Raw genomic sequence first — 21,023 nt, forward strand, 5'->3', positions numbered from 1 at the left:
CCGGCCACGGGATTTGAACTGGCAACCTTCCGGCCACAGGTGCAGATCCTTAGCCTCAGAGCCACCGCTCCACCACAAAACACTTGCCTAAAGATAAATAGCACACATTTCATCAGGCTCGAAACAGGATGGAATCAATAAAGAAAACTGCACTGGGTTTTAGTTTAATGAAAATCGCTGCCAAGATGCGATCAATGTTATGCAGGAGAATAATCTTCTCCTTTAACCTGCTCAGTGGCTGGCATTATTCCTCATTCCTGACAGGCCTCCTCCCACCCAGACACAAGCAGAACACTCACTTCATTTGATTTTAAATGCTTATGTGCAATACGCAGAGCAGCATGGTGGTGCAGTGGGTAGCATTGCTGTCTCACAGCCCTGGGTTCGATTCTGGACCTGGGATGCTGTCAGTTTGGAGTTTATATGTTCTCCCCATGATCGCTTTGGTTTCTTCTAGGTGCTCTGTTTTCTTCCCACAGTCCAAAGATATACTGGTAGGTTAATTGGCTTCTGGGCAAATTGGACCTGGTGTGTGTGCATGTCTTGCTCTTGTCTGTGTGTGCCCTGCTCTGGACAAAGCTCTGTTTTAAGGATAAAGACTTGATTAAGGAGCAAATCATGTGTTTTTCTTACACACTGGGTTTATACTGATTAATGTATTTTTTTTGTTTAAAGACGCAGCATTCAGTTGTACTGTATACTGTAGATTCCACTTTCGTTTAGTTCGGGCGCTCCACATGAGCCTGACAGCCAACTTAAAGAAAGTTCAAGTTAATGCAGTGGTAAAAAAAATAACAGCCCCCACAGAACAGTGACTGCGAGTGCAGAACGCTCTAGGGAATCTTCCTCTGCAGAGTGAGCTGCTTTAAAGCACAAGGCCTTCGTCCTGGGAAGCTAAACATCATGAGGGTGTTGAAGTGTAAATCCTCACCCTTGAATAACAGTGTGCTTCAGTATGAAATTGGGTTCATGGTGCCCAGAGTGCTGCTTTTAAATCATTTCCCCCACATCTGTGTCGGCCTTGGTGCTTCACTCACTGATCCTGGCTGACCTTACAGTAGCCTCCTCTATGTGTGGGTTAGATCTTGCAATGTTGAAGAGCTACTGTAGGCAGGTAACACATGGGACTGGGGAATTAGGAACAAAAGTCTTCGAATGTACAATATCTTGAGTGAAATAATAATAATAAAGGCAGAAGCTGCATAGAGGGTTCGATTTCTGATTTTCAGTAAAAGCAAAGTTCTTTTAAGGCAGATGAGTGATACAGTACTGTGATGTTTAATTTATATTTTCCTGAGCTTTGGAACATTTGTTTTGGTGGGTTTATACCCTCAACGTACAAACTAACAAGTAAAATGCAACCAGATGTACTATTGCAAAAGGATACCTTATATCCCACTTTCTTAACACCAGGCTTTTGGATTATAACTAATCCAAGTTTTCCTTGCAAATCCCTATCCTTACTTCCATCTAAAAAGCAAAAAAGTATACAAAGTGCTATAGTAATCTATAAATTAAAATTATAATTATACAAAAAATTTAAAGTTGCTTCTCTAAATTTTTTTGTGGTCTTCAGAAATCACATGCAAAGCTCAGTTGAAATCATGAAGTTTGTGAAGTTCCTCAGGACTGAGAGAGTATCTTGTTTAGTAGTGAACAGCCACTTACTACAGTAAATCCACTGTTTCATTGTGCTCTGCTGTGAGAGCAGGGTTTCTTACTTTCAACTTAGTGATGCATTGTGGGAACTATAAATTCATTAGCCTTTTTATGAAAGACTCTACTGATAAATGACCATGTCTAAACATGAGATATTCCTAATTCAGTCAGCAAAATTAGATTTGGTGCAGCCCTGGGACTGGAAGAGTCCTTCTATACTGTTTATGGTGCCATTCGATTTCTGTCTGGTCTGGACTAGTTGACTGCTCTTCATTAAATCCGCAGAGCTGCTTCTGTATGGTTCCAGTCGTCAGCGGTCCTCGCAGTAGGGCATTGTTTTCAATCTAGACAGTACATACAGTAGGCCCACAGTGCCATTGATTTGTAATGGCTGCAATACGATAGCCATGCCAGCTGGAAAATGTGTCCCCAGTCAGTGGAATGTATCTTCAGTACATATTGACTTTAACCTGGTTCCAAAACTAAATGAAGTATATGAAAGATTAAACACAGGCACAGTCTGCCCAATTTTTTGTTCAATATTTTTTTCTAAGAATCTGATTTTTAAATGTTTATTCCACACTTAAAAGTAGGAAGAAAAGCAGACTCAACACCTGAAGAGGGCTCAATAGCCACAACATTGTCTTTTTTCTACTTTTCAGTATGAAATTAACCTTTACTTGATCTGTAATATTTAGCTTAGATGTAGGTAGGTAGGACTATAGGATTTAAGATCTAATTTAACTTATTTACAGTATGAACAGCATATCATCCTGTGTCTTTCTAGACAGTAGAGTATCCCATTTACAGTTGATACAGAACTGTAAATCAGTATTCCATGGATAGTATTCTCGGAAAGTTGCAGGAACGTTATAACAGCAACTGCAGAGGCATGCTAGTAGAAATGCCGTTGTATTCCATCAGTTTAACACGGGAATTCACAAAGTTGGAATTTTTGGAAGTGTCCAGCTATGATGATCATATTGTAGGTTATTGTTATAAACATCTGCAAAAGCTGCATATGTCTCTCAGTCCTACCTTCAGGACACTCAGTAAAGATCACTGTCTCTTCATCTCTTAAACTCCTGTCACTGGAGAGAGACAAAGGCATAAGTACATAGTAATGAGTGTGCATACTTTAGCACTTTCCTCAGTCATTTTTGGGGAGAAATTTTCATTACATTCTTCAGTTAAATTTAGTTTGCAAAGAAGTTGCAAATCAACCAAGTCATACTTGCAGAGCGTTTTGAGTCAGGCTGTACTTCACATTTTTTCACATCTTGGTTAGTCACTTACAGGAAAGTTCAAAAATAGTCCAGTGAAGGGTGGGTGTAGTAGACAGTGTCTGTTTGTGTATCCAGCAGGTCATTCAGCATATCCTGTCTTAAGATTCTCCTCTTGCATTGATCATGTGCACAGCCAAGATACCTATATGCTGTTTGTCAAGGAGAAAACACCATGCAAAGATTATTAAAAGTGTTTTTTTTTTGTTGTTTTTGACTTACGGTACTGTATGGCGTTGTCCAAATTGACATGAATTACTATTACATGTTTTTCTGAGATTCCTAACAGCGAGTGCTGAAGCAGTCACTCCAGTATCCTGACGAAGAAGGAAGTCACATATTTCTTTCCCGATGTTCTTAGAAACAGATTGCAAATCCAACTGCCTCTCTGTGAGAAGCTTACTTACACTCCGACTAATCTTAAATTACACTCTGACTGAAGACCATACTGAAGATAAGGTACAACCAGACCAATTAAACTACCATGTATGTTGATGTACTCAAAAGCTAAAACATCTTTTAGTACAATCTGTGCTTGGTGTACAGTATACTTCAATTTATAAAGTGTTTTGGTAATTTGACATGATAAAAAGATCTTGGATTGCATACAGATATGGTATTAAATATCACAAGCACAAGTTATGTGAGCTACAGCAGATCTGTAAGAAATGTGGAAAACTATTGTTTGGGAAAGAGAAATAATGATGATAGTTAAGCTGAGCACCATACTGTATTACAGATCATGATTGCCCAAAGACCAGAATAAACACTTTACTTTTTTAGTGTGTTTTGGGGGGAAATAAGTGAAAATATGAATTTTAATATGTTTCTCTTACTGTCTATGTACTGTACAGTAGGTATTTTTTAGCCTAGCAAAGTTTTAGAGTCACCTTTCATAACTGACCTTCTCTGACTCTGACATAAGTAAACGAAAGCAGCTTATTTAAGAGCCTAGAATCAACATTTCTAATGTTAACCAATAAATGTTCCTTCCTGGTTCTAGCTCCATGTCTGTATTACCGACTTGTGTTCACTTTTTAAGCCGATTTTTTTTCTCCCCACAATTTCCTGCACACTAAAATTGTACTTATATTACAGAGAGTGCAGAAAGGAAAATGGATGTTTTTGTAAATTAGGAAATATAAAAATAATTCTGATAGTTCAGATTTATTATAACTGTTGAAATACTTTTTTTTTAATTATGAAGTGATATTCAAGATTGTTCTTTCAGAAGGGACATCAGATTCGAAGTCTGAGAATGCAGAAAACAGAATGTCAGTCCCAGGACATGTTCAGAAACTGTTAAGCGTGACATTTTTATCATCAATAAATAGCCGGGACTGGAATCAGCTGCAATTGTGAAAGTATCTTTGTCACTGACATTTGGAGCCACTTAATTTCTGAAAGCAAAAAGCCTTTTAAGGCAAGTGGACAATACAGAAGCCAACAATAAAGATTAAAGATGGACGATAGTCGTGCTTATGTAATTGATCATTCTATTATCTCACAGCTCTTAGAGCAGAGAGGATCTAACTGTTTCATGGTGTGAGACAGAATATGGTAATTGAGAGCACATTATGAAAACCTACTCACATGAGAAGATTTAATGTAAGGACATTGAATGTTGCCTGTTTTCCATTCACCAGTCAATAACCTTCCATAACATTGCACAATATGGACACAAATAGTAATCATAGTTTTATGACAGCATTCCAGCATTTTAGTTAAAATATGGAAATATCCCAAATCAGACCCCAACCTCTTCAACTGCTGTGTACATTGGAAAGTCCCATTGATTATTACTTGGATTCACGTGATTTTTGGTACCTAGACCCATGTGTTAAAGCGTTGACAGTGCAGTAGAACTTTCGCAGCCCTCATCATATCTACAGTACGTGCTGACAACCCCTTTTCCCTGCTTTAACATTAGAGTTGAACAGCAGTTAAGAACTGCTAATTGCATACTTAATTTGTGTAATGCATGACAGGCAGGACTCTGCTGTTGTCCTTTCTTTTCAGCTGAACCTGAATAAGTAAAAGTATAGGTACAAAGTCGTTCCAGGTGAGATTACAGTAGCACACATATTTCAGAAAGCCCCTTTTCTGCTCTCCATTTGTGGTATAATCACTATCAACAGTGGTTTGAATGGACCCTTATAGGCCATTATTAGTTTTTAAATGAAAATGCGCTGTGTCTGTATCCAATAATGATATGAGGAACTTCACAGCTTTATGTCACCCAGCAATGACACAATAGTGTTGCCTTCCCCTAATTATAAGTGGCATTTGATGTCTAGGATGGAGCACAAAGAGGAAAACAGTTTAAACTTGATGTCTCACAGGACAGTAAGTCTTTCATATCTCAGTGTTTCTTATTTGTACTGCATAATATTTTACCATTTTGCGATGCACAGTCGACGAGGGGCTTTTCAGTTGATGACACTCCATGATGTCACCATATACATGTGCTTAGGCTCATTGGAGCACGTTCATAAAAAAACTGTTGTGGAGCTGAATGCACCAGAATTAATGAAGAATGATTCTAGAACTCAGGTTTAGAATCTGACCTTTCGGTTCATTGACCGTAGTTCTATCCTGGATGCATACAACTCTGGTATTAAAAATGTCTTTTAGTGCATCAAATGATTGAGAACAGGAATTCATGGCTGTATGTTTTTTTAGCATTGTGCCATGAGCTAACCTTAGTGCCTTTGTGATTACTTTAGTGTTTTTTCCCCCCATTACAGGTAGTTCAGCTCCAACATAGCAGAATGTGAACTACATTGATGACTTGTGCTGTTGCTACTGTATATGCCACAATACAGAGTACCGTTTTGGTAGAATGCTGTACCAGAGCTGGTGGTTTCCTGATTAACAGGATGTAGAACTGAGATCTGGTCACAGACTGTTTGGGAGTTGGCAGTGATCTTCCGAAGGAGAACAGGCGAAGCTTTTTTGACCCTGATATTTTATTCCTGTAATACAAATGGTTACTGATTGATTAGCTCATTTAATTTATTGAAGCCATCGGATAGGAGTGTTGTGAATGTTATTCATTAACTGATCTGAAGAACTATTAAAGAATTACTTTAGAATAGAATGTATTCCCAGCTTGCACCATTGTAGTAGTACTGTGTATTAAACTAGTTACTGTTTATAGTACTATATAGTTTGAAAGTTTGTTTCACAGTCTTATACTGTTACAAACTTTTTTCTTGCTGACACAAAAAGAAGAATTTATGAAAGATTTTTTTCACTTTCTTTCAATGACCTCCTAATTTTGAATCACCCGTATTAATTCATTTTCATTTCTCTTGTTTCATGGGAATCAAAGTAGTGCCTGTAACCTACAGGTTTTCATACTGCTGGACTGCAGTTTAAGTGTTTCCCTTTGTTTCTGGGGACCTTCTGAACGATCTTCTTGTCTTGTTGTCTTCTCTGTACCTCTGGTTGAAAACCTCTGCTTTCAATGTACGTGTGAGATATTGAGCACAGACAGGAGCTGAGTTCTTGCCAGTGAATTTGTTAGTTTTAATGCTCTGCAGCGTATAGCTGAATGGAGAGGGAAGTAAAATTCCACAAAGGGCTTTTATCTACGTTGATGAGGAGAGTGTTTAAGTGTTTCTGAGCCATGATATGTCTTTTATTATAAGGACATGCAACAAAGACAATAAGCTTCCCCAGACATTGACAACTCAATAACTAACAAATCCCTCTACACAGCTTGCAAATTCTTGAATCTGCAGTGTGCTCCATTTACACAAACACTGTCTTTACTAATTTGACTCCTTTCAGATCTCTTAAGCAGTGTGGTCTGTGAATCCAGAGACATTCCATAAGCATGTGTTTAGGCTGAACGTCTGCTCTTCTTCAGGATAATTCTGATCAGGCTTTGATTCTGAAGGAACAAGACTTAAGTTCAGTCATAGCAATTAAACATGCAGTCCATCTTTCCCCTGCTTTTTTCAGCAAAAAACTTCATTTCTAAAGGCCCTTCATTCTTTTACACCTCCCAAAATCAGTGCTTGCTATCTTCTTATGTCTCACCACAGTTAGTAAGATAGAGATTGGTGAAATACAGTACATGCACATAGGCGAACAACGTTTGCTCTGTTAACTGTGTGATGTCCTTTTATATACAGATTTTGCGATTGCCTACCTGAAATTATTGAAACGACTGTATGAAAGTCTTTCACAGTTCAAAAAATGTTCACAGTTACCTGGGCCCATTAGCCCCAGACAGGAGATGGAAGTGTCTTTTTTCATTGTTATAGAACAATTTGAACAGTTTGAATGTAAAAATGTGAACAGTAAAGCTCCCTGGTCAGCTGTCCTCTCCTAATAATGAGGATTCTGCACGAGTGAGCTTATATGATTAACTGACCTCAATTGCGCTCAAAGACTTGGAGTCTGAAGAAAGCTGAATCCATTTAAATTCTGCAGCAGTTTTTCCTTTGGCTTATTACTTTCTTTCAGCCCTACACTGTACTGTATGACACCCATTATGCTCCATGCTAGGATGAGCCCAGTTCCAAAAATAGGACATAAATCACCAGCTGTATGGCTTCAAATGGATGTACTGTAAAATTCTGAAGGGAGTCTGACTTTAACAGGCACTGGCGTTCCACGCGCTCCGACTTGCATCATTATTTTCAACCCACAAAGCTCTGTTCTACCTTTTTGTGTTTTTTTCATCTCGGGCTTTTTACATCAAGTCTGACAGCATCTTACAGTGCTTATTGTTGTATTGTTGTGCTCTGTAGATTTTAAAGACACTTTGCCTCTGGTGGTGGAAAAAACCAACAGTGGCTGTTTCCTGCAGTAATCAAACAGGGCCACTTCTAAAGCAAAGTGTTCCATCAAGGCCAGGTGGACAGGGGGTCCAGGGTTCCCATCCTGTCCATTCCAGTAGCTCAGAAACCGGGCATTCTTCCAAGTTCTTCAGGCTTAAGTGCTTTGAGGGCCATTAGAATGAGATATCGTATTGGTCAATAATCTGTCTTTCACAGGAGGGAACACCAGGAATTTGAAATACTAAAACCAGCTGTATTTTAACGTGGAGAGATAAGTCTTAAACTCTTACCCCCACAAGGGTCAATACAACCTGATTTGTGCAAGCCCTTTTGGGCTGCTCTCATTGTTGTGACAGCGCTTTGCAATTGAAGTCTTAAATGATTATACCTGAAACTGAAAAAAAAAATTGCTGTCAAGGTATCAACAGGTGTCACATTATTGTCATCTACAGTATTCTTAGCATAGTTGGAGCCTCTGCAGTTTTGAGTCAATATGCAAACAGACGTCTTACATGTACACACAGTAGACATCTGATCATATTCTGCAGAGCTTGGTGTAAGTACAATGTAGTGAAAAAGTACTGTAACTATGCCCCCTTAAGATTTTATGGTTGAACATATTTAGACATATTTGAACTTCATCTAGTCCTCTTCGAGTCCTAACAGTAGATAAAACGTCTCATGTTACAAATAACACACAAAATGTCTACATTGTTGTTAAAGATCAGATACAAAAAACAAGGGGATGTACTTCCTTTTTCACAACACAATAAAAAAGCTGACTCGGCACCATGCGTGAGTCATTAAACACTAAAATACTTTTTAACGTTTTCCCAGGTGATTGAAAGGTAAACTGTAAACCCTCAAAAATTCAGGTTAAAAATATGCATTCACATATCAACAGTAGTAAAACATACTGTATAGTTTATGAATCTACTGTAAATACATTTCTTTGTATACATTTCTTTGTCGTATTGCTGTTGTTTATATTTAAACATTTAACCATGACCTCCCAGCCTAGATCTCATGCTTTGTGTAGTTCATGGAGGAAGGTGAATATTCGTCTTTTTCGGAAATTCAGGAAAACCTGAGCGAACACAAGTGGCAGAAAGGATTTCCTCATGGAAATGTGCTTTTGTTCCTAGTCTGCCATCTGACGACTTATGTTTTTATTGTAGGAGAGGTTTGACTTACCATACCTAACTAAACCTACATTTAACTTTAGCTAGACTAGGCAGCTCTGATATGTGTTTTTCACACAAAAACAAAAATTACACAAATAGTGTTTGGATAAGATTATACTTATTTTATCTGTGAAAGAAACCTGGGCAAATTTACCCCCACAATTGGGTCATTAATACTTTTGAAGCAATATGATTATATACTGTCCTTTCTATAGATATTAATGGTGGATGGGTTGAGTCTTTAATTTTCTAATATGGCTCCTCATTTATCAAATGTGACTGTATAGCTGGAATATTTTCTAGGATATACTGTAGACTCCATAAAGTGGGAAAAATCAAGGTGTTTATCCTGCAAGAGAGAGAAATAAACCAGAACACCACTGAAATGAAAGATAAGGTTTGATCTCAGCAGATAGAAGGAATTGCATCCCCAAAGGCATTACTGAATCCAAAGCAATTATTGAAAATTAGAACTGTTCTAAAAATGGCAGCCGCCATTCCAGAGTCAATGTTTCCTTACACGTTCCTTTAGCAGAACAAAACATTTCCTCGTGGCCCGTCATGGTCCAGACTCTGTCTCTCAGATGGCAGCCATTCACAGACTTGTTTAACAAGGCCGGCAGGTTTACTTCAGCGTCAAAACACTGCAGCCCAGAAAGTGAGGCGCAAGACAAACAGTGCGAGTCAATTACAGCTGTAGTGAAGTTCTGACTGCAGCCAAGTCCACAATCCCCACGAGACAGAAGCATGAGAGGGCTTCACGCATACCGCCTCCTCTAACCTATCGGTTTCTGGCACAGAGTCAGCTTGATGATTACTTGATTGCTGGAAGGTGAAGTAAATTAAATTATATGACACAGCTACTGATTGTACCAAAGACCTTCAGTGGACGAGGTGGGAAGAAACATGGTTTGGAGTCAGAGTGATTGAGCGAAGTGCTGATTTATGTTTCCTTTGGCTGTTTAGAAGGTCAACCCAAAACTGACCTTATCATACAACATTTTTCAAACTTTGCTTGTTTATGACTAACTTTATCTTTTTTTTTACAACTCTCTGAATGTTTGCCAGTTGTCAGAATACTAACCATCAGTTAGTAGTTGTAGTTTCAGATTTTAAAGTTTTTTATGCATGTTTTACAATTTTTAATTTTTTTGTTTAAACATTGTCAAAGAGAATACCAGCAATAAGACATGGAATAAGTATACAGTACATTTTTGCATAAGAACATAAATAAGAATTCATGTCGTTTTCCACATTTCAGTTTAATTTAGTTTAATTTCAGTCCCTCCCTAAAAGTATTACAGACGATTGTAAGCGCCAGTATATAAATGTCTATATAGTATGTGAACACTTGTTTACAGTAGCATGCTGTGTTTATTGAAGTCAATATTTGTCTGTATTTGGGAAAAAGTAAAAGTGTATTCCTTGCTGAAAAGAAACACAACAGAAGGCTCCACAGCTGCAACGTTTTTCTTCTCTTTTCAGCATGGAATAAACCTTTACTTGTTCCTTTGCAGCCTATGTATGCTGACACAGCTACCTACTCAATCTACTTTTGTCTATATTTGGTCGAGAGTTACACCAAGTGTTTTGGAAATATTCAGGCTTTTATTTTTTTAGTGTGCTGTAAATCATAATACACTTTATTGATAGATACACTTTCACATCATCTCAAGGTTTTGTACAATAAACGGTCAAGAAAAATGGTATGCTGTACCTAAATTAAATTCAGCAAATTAAACAGAACTTGTGACTAAACTAAATGTTTCCATAATGCTAGAGGGGGTGGATAGTGGTATTTCCAGGACAGATAATTTTTTTTAGGAACTAGAGCTCTAGACTTTGTGCACATGTCTTGAAGTACCGTACTCAATAGTTAATACACATAACAGTGACACATGAAGGGCCACTGACACATGTTAATGCAGCTGTCCCAGATTAAACCCCTATTGGGAAAATTACTCCTGCTGTCTTCGCAACTTGAGCATTTAAAACTGAGCTTGCAGTGGAAACGCTTTACACAATGAATTTTCATTTTTTTACCAAAGAATAGGTAGGTGCTGTCACACACAAGGAAGTGTCCTGTGTGCGGTGCTGCTGTGATGTGCACTCCCCGCCCACCTCCCCCATATACCCACACTCGGACACACACACACAAACAGTACATACACCCAGCCGGTCTACTGAGCCATAAGCAACAAAGACACTTCCTGCAACTGAGACGTATGCGCTCTTCCTGCATCAGATAATCATCCAGGTTCACAAGCCATACCAGCAGCTTGCTTAGACCCAGGGCAGGGCAGAGGCTCTCCTCTCGACCTCGGCTTTGACAGAAGGTGTGCGGGTAAGTGCTGCGTGTCTCTACTTGAAGACTGCTTTGGTAGTCAGGTCAGAGCAGGGGCAGGGGGATGCTCTGTAGGTCGTCGTGGTGAATGGGCTGCCTCCATTTTCATAAGAGTGACTCTCCTTTGAGTCTGCAGCTCACCCCAGCACAGAGCAGTGGAGTCTGTGTACTTCTATCTTCACCTGGATGCAAGCCCATAAGAACTTGGCTAATGTTTAATCCAGTCTGAGAAAAACACTTTGGATCGCGGAAAGACAATACTAAATAGAGTCGTTTTCAGTTTTCTGTTTTACTCCTATTTGTTGTATTGTCTAGATACATAACTTCTCACACAACTCTCTTTTTATTTGAGTCTAACTGCCAAATGTTTTCTTGTGGGTTGCTGTGGGTCAGCTCTGATAAGTTTTTTTGCACACAAAAACAAAAACTAAACAAAAACATTTACCTCCTGGATAAGGAAAAAACAACAGGGTTATAATTATTTTAATGAACTGTCTGTGGTTTTGTAGTATAGTAGCTGTATTTTCACAGAATTGTAATGACATCATCTCCCAAGATTACACTGTGGATCTTGGGCTGTGATTTACTTTACAATGTTTCAGGGAAATGAATTGTACCTCTAGAAACTTCTGCAAGTATTTCACTGAGTTCTGTGTTATCGGTGCAAAGGTCCTGTCAAAAACAGCAGCACCCTTGTATTATCAGAACTAGTTTTATAGTTGATAGATTCACAGTGTATTCACCAATGGTAAAACAGTGCTTTAAACAACAGTTTTTGTAGTGTAGTATCTTCTGGGGAAAAAAAAACATGGTAAGTTTTCATTCACTCTATTTAGTGATGTCTGGGGGTGGAGACTCAGTGTGCCCACCATGTTTCCGACTTGTAAATTACCTTGTCCTAACTTTTTCATTTAATTCTAGACATATGGAAACTCTGATATGCAGTTTAGTGTTCCTGTGGAGTAGATTAATAATAAGTTGTGGACTGCAAAGAAAAAACAAACTAGGTTAAAATAAATGGGTTCCAGACTGAATAAAAACTTTGATGCTCTTGCCAATCACAAATTGTAAATGCACAAAATAATGTAGGCCTTATTTACCAGTTTTTATTTCCTTTGGCCAGTAGAGAGATTCTAACAAGCACTGGGTCTATTAGTTTATCCAAAACAAAAGGTTAAATAAGGTTTGCATTGAATTTTTTTTTATTTTGTAAGATGAGGGGGGTAATTCCTGTCTACAATGTTAAGGCCAAAATGTATAGCTGTGAGTGCTTGGACAGTACCAAGAGGGTGCAGAAAGTAAATTTCAGAATTAATGCTGTGACAGTATTGCTTGTTTCCCTTCAAAGTTCACCGTAAATTCTGGTAAAGATATTTATTTTTATTTCTTCCTTTTTTTCATGGTTGACATTCTTCACAGTTGCATCCAAAATCGTACAGTAAAAGGAAGAGACGGTAATAGTTATTCTTAAACCGCAGTACACCCTTTTTCTTTCTGTCTGCCCCTGTTTGTTTTGAAGTGTGTGTGTTTTTAATTACAGTACTTGGCAAAGCGCTGAATTACAGGAGGGTACAGTACAAATTACAGTGAATTGTTGAGATGTGCTTCCACAGATTGCTGTGCTTTTATTACTGTTTTAAATCTGTGCAGTGATTTAATTATCTTAGATATTGTTTCAAGGCAAAGGGATATACAGTACTGTACAGTTACTGCATTATATGCTTTTGGTTTTAGAGACTGGTGTGTGGCTTTCAACACTGTGATTGGTAGGTGCTTCTAATTGTTGAATGGTATAACATGGTTAATGCCAAACCCTTCAGTTTTATAAAAGAAAATTACATTCAGAGGGGTGGTTCCATTGTCTTTGTCAAAAGCCTGCTTATATCAATTAATGGCTGGTTTGTGTTGTAGTTTTGTATGTCCTGCATGACTGTGCCTGTGTGGAGTTAATATTCTTGGAGAAAGCTGGTAAGGGTTCTTGATATAGTATGTTCACAATGTGTTGGTGACCAGGGCTGGGCTTTGTTTGTGCCAGCAGCTATATCACCCAGTAATTCACAACTGGCAACCCACTGAAGCTAAGCAGGTGTGAGCCTGGTCCGTACCTGAATGAGAGACCTCCTGGGAAAAACTTAGGTTGCTGCTGGAAGTGGTGTTAATGGGGCCAGCCGAGGGTGCTCACCCTGCGGTCTGTGTGAGTCCTAATGTCCCAGTGTAGGGACAGGAACACTGTATAAAGGCGTCGTCCCTCGGATGAGATGTAAAACCGAGGTCCTGACTTTCTGTGGTCATTAAAAATCCCAGGGCCTCTCTCAAAAAGAATAGGGGTGTAAGTCGGCCAAATTTCCCATTGGCCTTTACCAATCATAACCTCCTAATAATCCCCATCTATGAATTGGCTTCAATACTCTGATCTCCTCCTCACCAATAGCTGATGTATAGTAAAGCACTTTGAGTGGAGTGTCCAGAAAAGGCGCTATGTATGTGTAAGTAATTAACATAACATCACTTTATTAGCCCTATACAATTTCTTGCATTAGGAATTCGTCTTTTCGCATACCCCAGCTTGCTCTCCATGAGACACAGACAGGGAGAGAGAAGCTTGGGGACAGAGCGCAGGGTCAGCCATTGTACAGCGCCCCTGGAGCAGTTGGGGTTAAGGGGCCCAACGGAGTAGGGTTCCTCTGCCGGCCACGGGATTTGAACCGGCAACCTTCCAGCCACAGGCACAGATCCTTAGCCACAGAGCCACTGCTCCACCAAATAATTATTTTTAATTAACAAATTCTACTGTCTAAGCAGCCTCTTCAGTGCTGGTTTAAGGTTAAGCACTGCATAGCAGAGGAATTTAGAGACAACGTTCTGACTTTGTAAGTAAGAACTCTGGGTGCTTGAAATCACTGTTTTGTTTTGGGTGATTATTTTGTGTTTGGTAGTGCATCAAAAGAAGTGTCAGTAAGAAGTAAATCAGGTGGCATTTAATCTTAAACCATCATTACTCTCCTAGATTTTAGCTAAGCATGGTCTATTGAAGTCTTTCCCCGACTTTACACATTTACTGTAAAAGCTTTTTAGAGACAAACGTGAGAGTTTAGAACAACCTTGGCTCAGATCAAATCAGAACTTCAGCCACGGTAACACATTATAAATCCTTGCCTTTAAGTCAGCCCTTTGAGCTGTGGTTTCCAACCAAGGGGTTCCTTTGGTGCTGTGGGGCCTAGACACCCCCTGCAGACACTTTTCCTCCAGTCTAACAGTGTGTAAAATCAACACAGCAGATCTGTTTAAACAGGGCTTACAGCTGGCTATGGACAGGCAGCTCTGCTCTTATTATTTTAGAATTGATACAATAATTATTTAAAGTGCTTACAGTTGGATCATTCATTTTAATTAGTTTTCTTATTGAGAGATATTTCTTTGAAATGAGCTCTACACGCAGAAGTGTGTAGAACTACTTGTTCTTGGATGAATACCATTCAACTGATTTTATTTACAATGAGTTCAGAATAATCTAAGTCAGATACCCCAGCATTAATAAGATTTAATTCATTTTAACACAACATACATGCAACTGAAGGCTTTCGAATAAAAGATTCAAAAACTGTTTTTCCACCGGAAGGCCTACTATTTTACTTGAAACCACAAGGCAGAGATAAAAAGAACAAAGATCTTACATTACATTAGAAAAAGTGTTTTGATATGTGCGTCTCATTTCCTCTCAAAACGGTTCTCTATTTTTTTCACAAGTGGTTTGAAAATGTATAAACAGGCTAACACCTAGTAGCTGAAGCTTGCTTCTTAAGCTGAATCTTTAATCTGCATTTGGATCTCAGTGCAGTAATGAAAGTTTGTCAGACCTCCAGCACAGTGAAAACCTTATGTCTGTGGCACCATACGTGTGCAGGTTTGGCAGTAATTACAGAAACAGGGTATAAAATGCAAATAGTACATGCCAGAGTTCCATGGCCTGTGTCAAATTGAGTGGATGTGAAGCTGCATGCATATCATTCATCTTTTATTTGGCTGACACTTTTATGCAAAGAGACTTACATCTGCATCCATGTATACAGTTGAGGATTTTACTGCAGCCATCTGACTGAAATCCTGTACCTCGCTCAAGTGTGCAATAGCTGTGCCTCACCCTGGACTTGAACATGCAGGCCTCTAGTTAAAACGCTACAGCACTAAACACCACTATTTACTACTCTCTCAATGAATGGGATGTGCAGCTGCCCAGATGCCTTGCTGAAGTAAGCTGACCAAACCAAAAGGCTGAAAGTTGGCTTGTGTTGCTATCTGTCAGGTAGAGAACAAACTAAGACCTGTTTGGCCTCATTTCTGGACTTTCTGACCACTCTTGTGAGCAGCAGTACCCATGTTACTGGTTCACGTGACCCCTGCATTCAGTCTTTTGCAGTTTGTTACATGGAGTACCCTTACAGAGAGAAGCCTATTCATAGCCTGCAAGCTACTCTGCAGGTTTTGTCATGTGACTCCTTTCTAGGAGGTATAGCTTTCATTGCCCTACAGTGGTGCCATAGTCCACATATTTAGAGCCTGTGAAGGTATGCGTGCCAACCAGTCACAGTGTATCAGCTCATGACCGTTCTGTGCTGCTTCCTATACAGTACATGACTTTTTCACTTTTTATTTTTATTTCCTATAGTGTAAACACACATAGATACTGTGTATACATAGGGAACCTTCAGCTTCATGAAAAAAAACATTCTGCCTACACCTTCTAATAAATATCTTAAATTGACAGATGACGGTAGCTTGTATTATTTGTTTTTATTTTGTTTTTGTGACTCTGTAGTTCTTGTTGAGGTATTCTTTCCATGCATTCATGAGAGTTCTCTACAAAATGTTTTAAACAACGTTGTGTTGTAGTATTATTTGCATTACTGTTCCAGTGTGCATCACAGTCGCTGTCAGGCGAATCCAAACCACACACAGATTTAATTGAAAGTGACAATCCTGCTGTGTTCGCTAGAAAAAGCTAAATGCATGCATCTTCAGATGACGGTGAGGTGTTTCTCTGCGAGGGTTGTCATAAATGGCTGCCAAATATCGGTGGCTTTGCTACACTTCAGTGTTGGACAAACGAATTCCTCTCCTATGTGAGAAGCGCTCTGAGATCCTTTGGGATGAAAACTGTAATGGAAATCCAAGAAGTTATTATTGTTCTTTTTTTTAATAAGCTCAAATAAGCCCAAAAGATGCACATCATCTTAAGCGATCAGAACATCAGAGGCATTTTCAAGACCTTCAGATCACCCTAAGGGATCTGACTTTATCACTCCTTCTTAATGGATTGTCTGTCTGTGATCTTATACAAATAAAAAAAGTTGATGTAGCTTTATGGGTTTCAAAGCTATGCAAATTCAATAAAAGGATGCATTTTCTGCATGTAGGTAACTAGAGGCTTGGGGGGACATGTAAAGTACTCCTCTAGAGAATGGTCTTGTTATGCAGCAGGCACGTGACCTGCCTGCTGTATTGTAGTGTGATTTGGCTGAGCTCAGGGGAGAAGTGCAAATCAAATCAGTTCTGGCATATTTATCTGCAAGGACAGGAGATGTGCTTCATAGCTATCCACTTGGATGAAAGGCAGTGTCCGCCTCCCTTAGGGCTGGAGAAACCTTTAACTAATTCTAAGATGAAGCAAAACAAAGCAAACAACAAAAAAGGGCTTCCCTCCAGGTCCCAAACCTAATATAGCAGTCAATGTCTGCTGCTGGCTTTTTATCCACAGGAAGATTATTTCTCTATTTCCAGACATACAATACAGTAGAATAATAGTATAGAATGAGGGAGCCTCTGTAGGCATATTGTTCTGTTATTGGTCAATAAATCTTCCTCACTCTTACAGATTTACGGCTCTCTGTCCGCAGCCATTTGCTGTTTACATGTATTGAGATATATAGAGGCGTAGATGAATGTGCTTGTGTTATTATTCATTCTGAATTATGCCTCTTTCATTGTGATTCAGATGACAGGGAGTCTAGACTCGTTGTGTAAAGATGTGATGTTTCCAGCAGGATTCCTAAGGCTTAAAAACAGAGCATTTAGGATATAAACGTCAGTTGTTAATTTCTGACTATATTTACTTTATTAATGCATGGTGTTCTTTGAAAACAGTCAGAGTTAATGCAAAAGAACTGCAAAAAAAAATCTTGGATTCGGCAGACACGTGGGAAATCAAAATTTAACATTGATTAGAGCAAAGTGATCCACACTAGTAGTAGGAACACACAATATATGTATCGCATTAGTGATTTAAAGCTGCAGGATTCTGCACATGACAGGTATCTTGGTGGTTAGATTCTGATGAAATGCTCTTGTTAAAACAAAATAGAGTTTGTAAACGGTAAGTAAACAGAATACTTTGGTATTTGGTAATAAGAAAAGAGTGTTGAATTGGATTCCAGGGATGAACAAACTCATGATCTTAAGGGATTGTTGTTATGGAACTCAATCTCTTCTGCCAAGAACAAAGATTTGATTCATGTCTATAGGATCATACGGATTATAGATAAGGTCCACCAAGGGCTCTATATCACACAATAAACTAAAACCTATTTAGAACGGAGAATAGGAAATGCTTTTTTATATATAGAGTTGAACATATCTGGAACAGACTATTTAATCAGGTGTTTCAAATTGGAAGACATCAGAATAGATTTAAGAGTTTGGCCATCACATACTATAAGCAAAACATCCCATCTTAGGCAGCCCAATTTGTTTGATGTGAAAGTCTTTTTGAAGAGCAGCCAGAAAGGCTTCTGCAAAGGGAACAGGCTTCAACCTGACTGCAAGAAGATTGTAAAGCAGTTCCTGGCACAGTGTCAGCACTCATCACGTCTTATGCCTTATGCTGCCACAAGCTTTTACTTTCTGCTGTACCCTGATACATCATACATTTATTCTTTCAAAGGACATCTAATGGGTGATGCCATGTAACTCTCTTACCTGGATTTGTAGTGCTACTCTACACAAGGTCAGGTCTTTACATGATTATGCATTATGTCACTTTTGGAATCTGATAAACAGAAAGAGGGTAGTGATGAGGGTTAGTCTTTTACATCCTGAGGGAAACGTTGTTCATTTGTCTGTATTTGGTTATTTTATTAACCTTAATTAAAGCGTGTCAGTTGGGACAAAATAATACCACCATTGTCTGTATTGTGAGGCTAGGGTTTAATTTTAATTTTACCTCTCATGGATTGCTAAAAAAAGACCTCTCAAAACATGCCACATGCTGTTTGAAGTTGCCTAGGGTTCGGTTAGTCATTGCGGTCTCTGTTGTGGAAAAGCAGAATCAAAAAAGAAAATGTTGATTGCAAGACCAGAGTTTCCCAGCTTTTCCCCTTTTTTCCAGTTTGCATACTTTTCAGTACCAGTTCTGCCTTGTGGACTTTTTCCTGTGACCAGTTTCAAGTCAGGTTCTTGCTCCACAGCTCACCACAAAGCAACGGAACGTAGTTGTCCAAGCCTGACCAAACTGAGCACATTACGCACCTCACTGACTAAAGAGACATTATAATTTACACTGTACATCTCTGTAAATTAATGGTCAACAGTTTGGATGCTTCTGTCCAGCAATGTATGGCTTGACTGTGATGGCAGATGGCTGTTTCCAGGTTGCCCTACACAGATATGTAGAAACATAGCGGTACACAATTTAGAGACCTTGTATTTTTTAACGGAGGAAGAGTGACGCAAAGAATCTGATTTCAACTTTTGACAATCTGTATTTCTGAGCAGCTTAAAATGAATTTGAGCTCCATACATTCAGTACATACACCATGGATTTTGTTATTGAAACAATTGAAAAACCCATTGAAAGAAGACCACAAAGCAGATTTAGGTAAAATAACGAGATAAAATGATCTTTTCTGTACTTTTACTCAGACCATTTAGCTTTGTGGATATATGCAGCAGGGACAGTGCTGCTTTGTGACTAGAAATCTGCATTCCTTTTAGCAATCTATACATACAGTAAAGATACAGTAGTCAGTTAATTATCCTGTAGTGCACTAATGTAAGACAATATATTACTTGATTTAAAAATGAAAATGAAATAGGCAAAAATATAGTAAGGACCAGAACAGGATAGCACAAAAGCACTTGGAATAATAAATTATCCTCAATTTATCCATGAATATTCCCCGTCTTGTCTCTTTTTGTGTATTATCCTGAATAATGAACCGTGCTACCTAAGTGCAATCCTTTGGGCGTGAGATTTAAATTTCCCTGGAGGTAAGTTTAGCAAGTTTAATACCGACCTTGCAAACTAAATTGCCACATTACATACATCCATATGGGTGTTCTGTAGATACAGTATATTGATGGCGTTTAGTAATGTTTGCTGCGTTCTGTTCAGTAAAGGCAATACAGCATTTCATTTCATAGTTTGTTGTAGTTCTTAGTTTACTGTAAGTGAACAGATGACATAATTTAATTTGTTAAAAAAAGTAAATACTGGTGTTACAAGATGGAGAGTGCTTCTAAAATCTGATAAAAGCAGGTCTGGACACCAGGCTGCTTTGAAATCAAACTGTAACCATTCATATTTAGAGGAGACAACCCAGTCATGGCATGTCCATCAGTAACTATAGTATTGGTGCTTTAGTGGTGTAAAGATGGAAGGAATACTTCCTGCCTGTGTGCTGTTGCTTTCTTATTGAAAAAAGCAGGAAGAGAAAGAACAGTGACTTCTGGGAGCGCTGTTCATTACTTTTGCATTTGTATTTGCTTTATAACATCTGTCTATGACTACTATTTTTGTTCATTTGTCTGGAAGGGTTAACCACACAGAAGTGTGTCTTTATGTGTGTGTATGTGTAGGCATGTCTGTGTATACTGTGTTTGTGTGCGCATATATGCGTGCACAGTTGCGTGCATGTGCGTGTATGTTTGCATTTCTTGCTCTATTTATTTTTCAAGAGCTGCTATTGAGAGTTTTTCAATAGCTTGGAGGTCTCAACTACTGAAACAATGAGAAGCTGCACAACAAATGCTGCAAAGAGCCTAAAGTTATACATTCAGATGTATTGGTGGTGAAATGCTAGCCCGCAGTGAGTGTCTTTCTGAGCCGCTGCCATGCTGCGTGTACAGGAGTAAAACACCTGCCTGGCCTGTTGTGTTGCAGCGGAGCTGGATTCGGAGCATGCCCAGAAGGTGTTGGAGATGGAACATGCCCAGCAGGTGAAGCTGAAGGAGAGACAGAAGTTCTTCGAGGAAGCGTTTCAGCAGGACATGGAACAGTACTTGTCCACTGGCTACCTGCAGATCGCAGAGAGGAGAGGTGAGCTGGAGGCTCTTTAAGCCACTTCCATCTGTCATTCCACGGAAGATATATTTCCAGGCCCTAGCACCGGAAGGAGTAGGTCTGTTTCTCAAGGCCAGCACCTTGCAAGCTTCAGGAGAGTTTAGAAGCAGCAGTGTCCATGATCAGATAGTCTCTGGAAGGGTTTGTTACTGGAATGATCCTGTTTCAAGGTCCTCATTCTTCCACCAACTGTCTGAAGTGGAGTCTGAGCAGATTAATTATGCTGTGCTCCACTTCCACCTGAAGACCTGTCTAACATATATTTATTCACAGTAACGTACAGTACATTGACCCATTTATACAGCTGGGTATTTTACTGGAATAATTCAGCTGAAGTTACTTGTTGAAGGGTACAACAGTGGTATCTCACCTGGGATTTGAACTCTTCTCCTTCCAGTTATTATTCTAAAACCCAACGATTGCACA

The 21,023-nt window shown here is 39.0% G+C and overlaps 1 protein-coding gene across 1 annotated transcript in view; it reads left to right on the plus strand.

Annotated features, from left to right (window-relative positions):
• dtnbp1a (dystrobrevin binding protein 1a) overlaps positions 1 to 21,023 on the plus strand; it is a 103,061-nt gene that overhangs the window by 74,224 nt on the left and 7,814 nt on the right. Inside the window, exon 8 of the mRNA XM_088928764.1 lies at positions 20,418 to 20,573. Coding sequence (XP_088784890.1) covers positions 20,418 to 20,573 — 156 coding nt within the window. The remainder of the gene's footprint in view (positions 1 to 20,417; positions 20,574 to 21,023) is intronic.

This window comes from Atractosteus spatula, chromosome 12 (genome assembly GCF_055471065.1).
Source record: "Atractosteus spatula isolate fAtrSpa1 chromosome 12, fAtrSpa1.hap1, whole genome shotgun sequence".
Lineage (NCBI taxonomy): Eukaryota > Metazoa > Chordata > Actinopteri > Semionotiformes > Lepisosteidae > Atractosteus > Atractosteus spatula.